This window comes from Drosophila gunungcola, unplaced genomic scaffold (assembly GCF_025200985.1).
Source record: "Drosophila gunungcola strain Sukarami unplaced genomic scaffold, Dgunungcola_SK_2 000077F, whole genome shotgun sequence".
Taxonomy (NCBI): Eukaryota; Metazoa; Arthropoda; class Insecta; order Diptera; family Drosophilidae; genus Drosophila; species Drosophila gunungcola.
Window position 1 is genome coordinate 3,852 of NW_026453240.1, and position 9,762 is coordinate 13,613.

Sequence of the window (9,762 nt, forward strand, 5' to 3'; positions counted from 1 at the left end):
TGTGTGTGTGCAACTATCCATGGGAACTTCTCCGTCCGATCCTGATCTCCCAACCGCTGTAAGAAAATATGTTTAATAAAAATAAAAACTTTTACTGGGGTGACTTTTTTTTTTTTATTGGAGGAAATACTTTTATAGCTTTAAAGCGACATAAGTCCGCCACAAAAAAACGACACAATTTCGTCAATAAAAAAAAAACGTACATAATATCGTCAGCCCCAGAAAAACAAGATAATATCGCCAGCCCTCAAAAAACGACATAATATCGCTAGCCAAAAAAAGAACATTTTTGAAAATTTGTTTTTTTATCAAAACCAAATTAATTGTTCTAAGCGATTGTGGATGGTTAGTATAGGTCGCCAGCTGTCCAAAACAGTCACTCTTATGGCTATACCTCTAATTTTGGCCAAGTTACAACGAAAGGACGCATTAGGAATTTTTTATTTGATTATTTATTTAACAAAACATCTAAAAAATCGGTTTCTGTGTCAAAACCCTGAGAAGTAATGGTCAAAAGATGGAATGTACTACATAGGTGAATAAGTCAATAAATTGCCAAAAAAATGCTTATTCACCCAACCAGTAACAACCATACAAAACTTACCAAATGGAATCAGACATTATCTGCTAGCAGGCCTCGAAAAACATGATAAATGCCTACTTAACTTTTAATTTGTGTGTTTTACATTTTTTATTATTTTTCTTTATTGAATGTTTTAGGTTTCTTCATCTTACAATTTTCCCCCCGTATGTATAATAATAAAAAAAAGGTTTATTCTTTCAACAAATAGTTTTTCATTTCATTTGTAGTTTTACTCTTATTATGTTCTGGTTTTTCGTTATCCATTATGTAGCTTGACATTAAATATACAATTAACTTCACATATAGCGTTGTATATGGCCCGATTGGCGTATACAGCTTTAGTTTCTTTCATCTTTCACTAAAATTTATGCTAAAACACGCTTAAATGAAGGGAAGCACAGATTTTGCACAAAGAACGAAAATGAAAAAAAAATGCGCACACATTACTACGACTTTCGACGAGAAAGATAAATCATAAATCATAATACAATTCATAAATCGATGATATAATTAAAAAATAAAATATTTATATATTGTTGTGTAAAAAAACACGCGCGACAAGTTTCAACTACACACACACAAACCGAAAAAAAAAATAGAAAAGCATATTGGCTTGCGCGAGAGCCAAACAAAAAAAGGGAGAAAGGAAAAGCTTCGCTTTTCTTTGCTGCACAGTGTGGGCGGGGAGGGCGTGGCGAGGGGGTTTTTGCAAATTTTCATTTTTGGAATGTATTGCGAATTTTGAATCTCGAAAAGCCCCTATTCTTCTGGATTATTAGCACTTTCCTGGCTCCTGTCTCTCTGTGTGTGTTCGAATAAATAATTAAATTAATTATTATAAATAGATATATGTGTGGGGAATGCTTGCTTGCTTTTTTTTTTGTTTTTGTTTTTGTATCCTGGTTTTAGCACAAAAGTGTTCTCTTTCGCTTTGTTACATTTAGTTTTACACATATAGTATATATTTTGTTGTATATTTTTTAGCTCGCTTTTTTTGTTGTTCTTTTTTTTAGAAAATATATAGAAATCCTAGCTGGGAATTGTCCCTTAGTTGCCTTGTGTATACATATAGATATTTTGTTTTCCGATTTGGCTACATATACATATATACATATATATATATATATATATATATATATATATATGTATATATATATATATATACATACATACATATAGTTAATATTGTCATTTAGCTTTCAAAAAAATATACCTTTTGCCATAATTTTGTATCGTTTATCGTTTTTGCTTGCTTTTTACAATTCTCTTTTTGCGCAAAAGTATGTTGATTAGCAAAAAAAACATTAGTTTCACACAAATACAAAAAAAAAAAAAAACAATTATGGTAGGCTACAAAAAGTTGGCTTTACAAAAATTGCTGTGTGTGTGGCTCTTAGTGTTTTCGTGTACATTTATAGATTAATTTTTACGTTTTATTTAATAATAATTGCAACAGTTTTTTTTTGTTTTTAGTTGGTTTTCTCTTGTGGGGGTTGCACGTATGCACGTTTCTTTTTTGGATATGTTTGTTGCCGTCCCCCACCGCTGCCTCCGCCTCTTCTCGTATTGCTCCTCTCCCTCTCCGTGGGTGGTGTGTATGTGTGTTTTCTTTTGGGGGCAAGGCTAGACCTTGGTGGTGACCTTGCCAGCGGTGGCTACCTGCCAGGATTTGTGATGTTTACTACTAGAGCGTCCCTGTCCCTGCTGCTGATGTTGCTGTTGCTGCTGCTGTTGTTGCTCCTTCCGCTGCTTGACCAGCTTGTGTTATGTCTGCAGTGGATAGCTATTATCCGACTGATGCTGCTGCTGCTGACGACGCTGCTGGCGGCAACTGGCCATCGCAACGGCCGCCATCGCAACGGCAGCCGATTGACGGGCTTGATATCAGCACTCGGACTTGTCCTCCTCCACCAGGAACTGCGTGTCCTTGCCGGTGTCCGCCGAGGGGTCCAGCTCCCTGGTGCGCAGCTGCAGCTGCGGCGACGCCTTGTGCGTGATGCTGCTGGGCGCGATGATCGCCGAGGCGGGCTCCGTGAAGGATCCGCCCGCATGGTGGCCCATGGCCTTGCCCTTGGCCGACGGTTCGCCCGGCACATCGTAGATGCCTAATTAAAAGAAAATAAAAATAGTCGAGAATTAGTCACTTGTGGTTTTTATAAAAAATTAAAACTATTATATTATTTTAAAATTTTTTTAATCTAATCTTAATAAATGTCTTATTGAATTTATATCAATACAAATTTGACATTTGTTTAATAACAAAATTTAAATTTGAATAATTAGAGATCTTTAATTTATCTTATTACAAATTATTGCTTTTAAATACAAATTTAAATAGTCAGACTTTAAATTTATTTTTAATAAATTTGTTTATACAAAATATTGCTTTAAACAAATACAAAAATAGTCGGACTTCAAGTTTATTTTATATATACATTTTTACACTAAGGATATATGCAAACAATATTCTGGGATAAAAAATATAAAAATTCATTTCTATACATTAAAAAAAAAAAATATATTAAAAATATTATTTTTGTAAATATTATTATTTATTTGACATTTACATATTAAATTATGTTGTAAAACGATAAATAGACTAAAACCTGTTTTATATTTAAAATATTCAATTGTAGTTATATGAAAATATATATTCTGGGATAAATATTAAAATATAAAATACATAAGATAATGAATATATTTAATTATATTTATATGCAAAAAACTATTTTGGGATACAAAATATAAAAATTAGTTTTTTTTACATTAAAAGAAGTATTGAAAAATATTAAAACCTGGCAAGAAGACAATAATATGCAATGCCTGCAATGCGAAGCCTAGTTGTCCCATCACTTATGCTAAGGACCTAATTATGGACAATCATTAACAAATATATAGATAGTTCGACTCACCCGAACCGTTGCCCATGCCCGGATCGGCGGTGGTGCCCGATTGCACCGCATCGTACATCGGATTGGCAAAGTCGCGCGCCTTGTTCGCGTTCACCGTCTGCAGGTTGTAGCCCTCGATGGGCGCCACATCGCCAGCTCCCGGCGCAGATGCTCCGGGGAATCCGCTCTCGCTGAACTCCACATTCGACCCGTGGCGGAAGGTCACGCTCTGCGACGAGGTCATCGCCGGCATGCGAGCCAGTTTGCCGCTAAAAAAATAAAAAAAAAGGATTAGAAAATGGATATTATTACTGGGGGATACTGTTGGGATAAGTTAAGAAGGGTTACCCTGATTGGAAAGTTTAAATTTATGAAGACTAACTATTTATTGGAACGAATTGTTAAACAAAATTAATAAACTGTTAAAAAAAAACGTTGTAAAACCAAATATTTCATTCTCAATTTAAATTTTCGCCTTTCGACCTATCTTCTTGTGCCTTAAGCGCAGCCAAGCGCATACCATAAGTGAAGGAGGAGTAGGACCCTAATGAACATATTCATTTTGATGGCTTTGCCTTTGCGGTAGCCCCTTTTTTGGGAACCTTGAATTGTTAAAGCTTAACTTTCTAACTTTTATAACTTGTTTTAAGTCCCTTAAAAAAAATTAAGAAAAAAAATTTTTAAGGAGGACAACTCAAGATACAAATTGGTTTTAAAATTACAGTCAGAGATTTCTAGAGCACCTCTTACATACATTGTACAATGAAAATACTCAATTTGATGACTTTGCCATTGGGGTATACCCTTTTTTTGGGTTGGGGTTGGGGTTTGGGGGTTTGCGTTTGGGGTTGCGTTATACTTACAACGGTCGCTTGCGGATGACGTACCAGGCCCCGGCGGCGGCCATCATCACCAGCAGGATGACCATGATGGGCACCACGACGGCGGTGACATTGGCGCCGCCATGCCCGAAGGCGCCCGTGGTGCTCGTCTCGCAGTGCTCGCCGCGGAACTCGGCCAGGCAGTCGCAGATCAGCTCGCCCTGGGCGTCCTCCTTGCAGAGGCCGCCGTTCTGGCACGGGCAGATCCGCGGAGCCGGACGCGGATGCTCCGCAGCGGCATTGCAGATGACCTCGGCGGTGCTGCGGTGCGAGGGCGGCGGACCAGAGGCGTCGGGGCAGGCGCACCGATGGCCGCCGGGCACCAGGAGGCACAGGTGGGAGCAGGTGGAGTTGCCGCACGGATTGGGCAGCGAGGTGTTGTACCGCTTGTCGTGGTACACCTTCAGGCCGGACGGATTGACGAGGTTGCGATGCAGCACCACCTGCACTCCACGCCCGAACTTGTCCTGGCGCACCAGCTCGCCCGTGTCCCTGGTCATCCAGAACATGTTCGACTCGAAGAGATCCAGCGAGACGGGATGCCTCAGCTGGTCACCCTTGACAATGGCCTTGCGCCGGGAGCCGTCGGCCCGCATCGATTCGATGGCATTCAGCTTGGTGTCCACCCAGTAAATGATGTGATCCTGCGAGTAGTCGATGGTCAGCCCGGCCGGATGGCGGATCTGCTCGGTGATCAGCGGCCTGCGCTTGGAGCCGTCCATCCAGGACACCTCGATCTTGGGCGCCGATCCCGCATCCGACCAGTAGATCCTGCCCAGCTGGGGATTCACGGCTATGGAGGTGGGCACCTCCAGTCCCGCGTTCACAATGGCCCGCCGATAGCGACCATCGGTCTTGGCCACCATCACACGACCCCTCGGCTTGGAGCCCGTCCGGTCCATCTCCGTCCAGTAGAGATTCGAGGCCAGCCAGTCGACGGCCACGGCCGTGGGCTTGGAGCCACCCTTCATGTTCAGGTCCTGGGCAAAGCCAATCTTGGCCCGGCCATCGATGGCGTTCACCATGTACGACCGCTTAATGGTCTTGTCGTAGCTGTCCGCCCAGAAGATGATTTGCTGCTGGGCATCGTAGTCCAGGGCCTCGATCCGCTTCTCCTCGGCTATCACATCGAACTCCTCGCGCTTCTGCAGGTCCAGTCCCCGGATCTCCTGGCCATTGGCAAAGACCAAGATGACATCCTCCTTTTCGGCCCGGCACACGCCACTGGCCCCGTCCGTCAACTGGAAGCCCTCGCGACAGCTGCAGGAGTAGGTGCCGTTCAGGTTGTGGCACTGATGCGAGCACGTGTGCTGCCTGGTCAGGCACTCGTCCACGTCCGAGCACCTCTTCTTGTTGTCCGCGGCTATGATGTACCCCGGATAGCAGGTGCAGATGTAGCCGCCGTCGGTGAGGTTGTGACAGTGGTGCTGGCACCCGCCGCGGTTCTGCTCGGAGCAGCTGCTGGTGTGGTGGCAGCCCAGCTCATCGCTGGCGTCCCCGCAGTCGTCCGAGAAGTCACACACCTGGGCCCGCTCTATGCAGTGCTTGTTGGCGCACTGGTACTGGGTGTACAGGTCGCAGGGCTTCTGCTTGCTGGCGCACAGCGTCATGTTGTTCTCGTCGCTGCCGTCGCCGCAGTTGTCCACTCCGTCGCAGATTTGGTAGCGGGCCACGCAGCGGTGGTTGGAGCACTGGAAGCGGCGCAGGGTGTCGCAGTTGAAGTCGCTGCAGACACTGGGATCCTCGTCGCTGCCGTCGCCGCAGTCGTCGGTGCCGTCGCACAAGTCGGACAGCGAGACGCACAGGTTGTTGTTGCACTGGAACCGCGACTCCGGGCAATAGCGTCCGCCCGGGAATCTGGGCGGACAGCCCACCTCGTCGGACATGTCGCGGCAATCGCGGTCGCCATCGCACCGGAAGTAGGAGGCGATGCAGTGACCCGAGGCGCACTGGAAAGTGCCGTTCTTGCACTGATACCCCTCGCAGTGCATCTCGTCCGAGTTGTCGCCGCAGTCGTCCTCGTGGTCGCATTGCCAGCGCGAGGAGATGCACTTGCCATTCCCGCAGCGGAACTCCGATTCGGAGCAGTCTCTGTAGCGACCCTTGCAGACCGCCTCGTTTTCGTCGCTGGCATCGCCACAATCGTCCGCGAAATCGCACATCCATTGCCTGTAAAAAAAATAATGTATGAGGTCAACGGTTTTTTTTTTTTATTTATTTATTTATTTTTTTTTTCCTATTTGAGCTGTTTACTTCGTCATCAACGGCAGACCATAAAGGTTGTCGTACAACTTGATATTAATCTCCCGCTAATGCGGATAGATTTCAATGGATTGAATTTATAAGATAATGAAGGCACTTTGCCAAATTCAAGGGACTAAGCCTCAGTAAAATCTCAATCCAGCTCAAACGTCGCATTATAAAAATAATGTCTCTCTGGATATGGTATCGCAAAGAGTGTCCTGTAAACCCAAGCCCGTGGCAATACTCACTTGGGTATGCATCGGTTGTTGCCGCATTTGAAGTCCGTGTCGGGGTTGCACTTGGGACAGTTCTCCGGCAGCTCGTCACTGTTGTCCCTACAATCATCCTTGCCGTCGCAGAACAGCCACTTGGGTATGCAGCGGTAGTTGGACTGACCAGGACATCTCTGCCAGCCGGTGGTGCAGTTCCTCTGGCGGCACATGTACGCCGGCTCGTCGGAATCGTCGCCACAATCGTTGTCGAAATCGCACATCCACAGTTGCGGAATGCAGCGACCATTTTTACAGGCGAACTCCGTTTTGGGATCACAGGTGCGCTTGACTGAAAATTGAAAACGAAATTAAAAATCAAGTTGGAATGCTTTTAAACTGAATCGCAATGATGATTAGACTGGGAATCTATGCTGCCATGGAATAAATTATACAGAATGGGGTCACGTTGGGCGCCAAAAAAATTAAGGTTAGCTTTGGTCAAAAAATTGTAAGCTTTAACTTAAGTATGCAGTAGCTAGAATAAAGATTTATTTCAAAACTCACAGCACACGGCGGGATCCTCATCGCTGCCATCCTTGCAGTCGGCATCTCCATCGCAGCGCCAGCTGTCCAGGATGCACCTGCCGCTGGACTTGCACTTGAAATCGGATAGCGGACAGGGCAGATCGCAATTCTGCTCGTCGCTGCGATCGCCACAGTCATCCACTCCGTCGCAGATTGTCGCCGAAGGTGTGCAGTTGGTGTTCTTGCACTGGAACGTGCCAGCCCTGCAGTGTCGCGGGGCACAGGTGGCCGGTTCATCGGAGCCATCCTTGCAGTCCTTTTCGCCATCGCACTTCCAGAACCACGGGATGCACTTCTCATCCCGTCCGCCACACAAATGCTGTCCGGCCGTACAGTTGGCAATGCAAGTCTTCATGTCCCTGGCCAAATAGAACTGATTGGGACAGGCGCACTTGAAGATCGGAGCTCCCTCCTCTATGTATCCCTCGATGTTCAGATAGGTGGATTCCGGTGGCGGAGCTATCAGGCAGAGATGCGAGCAACCGCCGTTGTTCGTGCCACAGGGATTGGTGTAGGGCAACTGTCTCAGCGGATGATTGATGTGCAAGTCATAGGGTCGATGGGTGGTATTTCTCAGCACCGTATAGTTGGCACCATGGAACTTATTGGCTCGCACTATCGCCTTCAGATTCCAGTCACTCCAGTAGATGTAGTCGTCGAAGAGGCTGAGCGCGAACACATGTGGCACCTTACTGCCGGAGAGCACAGTGTGACGATGTCTGCCCTCCAAATCGGCATAGGCTATGTAGTCCAAGTGAGCATCGGCCCAGTAAATGCGATCCGTGAAGTAGTCAATGGACAGGGCATTTGGCCAGGCGATGCCATCATTCCAGTTGAGGATCCTCGAGAAGTTCGAACCATCCATGCCCATCTTGGCAATGTAGGCTTGCAGATGCCAGGAGGTGAAGTATAGATAGCCGATGCCAGGATGTACGACGATGGCACGCGGATCCACCACACCACTCCTCAGCGTCTTGCGCTTGGTTCCGTCCAATTCGGACACGTCCAAGTTCTTCGAGTGCCTGTCCAGCCAGTAGAGCTTGCGGCCCACCCAATCGATGGCAATGCCCTCCAGGCCGTGCGAATCGTGCCTGATGACAGCCTCTCTTTCCGGCGGCATCTCGTCATCCGCCTCTCCGTACTTGGCCCTGAAAATGGTCTTGGCCGTGACGTCGCAGAAGTACATGTACTCCTCGCGAATGTCAAAGTCCAGGGCCACCACGTTCATCAGATCCTGGTGCATCAGGTTGTACTGGTGACCATCCACCGACATGTTGCGCACATAGTACTTGTTGGTGAAGATCAGCCACGGTGGGATTTTGTCCTTTCGCTTGCACGTATGCTCGTCGTTCTGCCTCTCGTAGTAGGTCTCATCGCACTTGCAGTAGAATCCACCCGGCGTATTGGAGCAGTGTTGGGAACACGCCCCAGGCTGCTCCAGGCACTCATCCACATCCGCACACGCTTTGCCATCGGCCAGAAGTCTGTGGATTAGAGTGGTTTGAAATGTACATCTCAATAAATCTCCTTTCCTGCTTATAACTCACTTGTAGCCCTCGTTGCAGTCGCAATAGTATCCTGTCAGTGTGTCCACACACTTGTGACCGCACTGATTGATCTCCACCTTGGCACACTCGTCCACGTTGCAGTGGGCAGGCTCATCGGACTCGTCGGCACAATCCGGATACTTGTTGCACACCAGACTGTAGTCGATGCACTGGCCATTCGAACAGGCGAACTGACCCTGCGGACAGGTGTTGTTCTCCTTGGCACAGCCCACCTCATCGGAGTGATCGCCGCAGTCGTCCTCGCCATCGCACCTGGACTGATTCCGGATGCACTTGAAGTTCTGACACGTGAACTCCTGCGTCGAGCAGGTCTTGTACTTGGAGTTGCAGAACTTGCCCTCGTCGGTGCCATCGCCGCAGTCGTTGTCATGGTCGCAGATCCAGCCCTAATGGAGTATAAGTATTTCATTAAGCTAAATTTGGATTGGAAGAAGTCTTAACGACTTACCTTGTTGATACAGCGTCCGTTGCCACAGGTGAACATATCCTCGCCGCAAGGCTGTTGGGTGGCACAGTTGTGCAGGGTGGTATTCTCATCGGCTCCATCTACGCAGTCCGGATCTCCATCGCAGATCCATTTCTTGGGGATGCACTGCGCCCGTTGCCAAGATTTGTTCTCCACACAAGTGAATTCCGTTTCCTCATCACATTTTCGGTCATCTAACAAAGCAAATAGAAGTTAATGTATAGATTTTTAAGCGGTTCAAATCAGGTATTATAATAAAAAAAAAAAAAACAATTAAAAAAAAAAAAGTAAAATAAAAAAATTTCTTAATTCTTTTTTTTTTTTCAAAACAA

The 9,762-nt window shown here is 46.3% G+C and overlaps 1 protein-coding gene across 1 annotated transcript in view; it reads right to left on the reverse strand.

The window, feature by feature from the left end:
• Nucleotides 1–680: 680 nt before the first annotated feature.
• Nucleotides 681–9,762, reverse strand: part of LOC128264737 (low-density lipoprotein receptor-related protein 2) — a 135,186-nt gene continuing 126,104 nt past the window's right edge. The window contains 7 exon segments of the mRNA XM_053000393.1: nucleotides 681–2,688; nucleotides 3,496–3,743; nucleotides 4,338–6,524; nucleotides 6,848–7,160; nucleotides 7,376–8,880; nucleotides 8,944–9,350; nucleotides 9,413–9,624. Of these exon segments, the coding sequence (XP_052856353.1) occupies nucleotides 2,468–2,688; nucleotides 3,496–3,743; nucleotides 4,338–6,524; nucleotides 6,848–7,160; nucleotides 7,376–8,880; nucleotides 8,944–9,350; nucleotides 9,413–9,624 (5,093 nt within the window). The 3' untranslated portion in view covers nucleotides 681–2,467.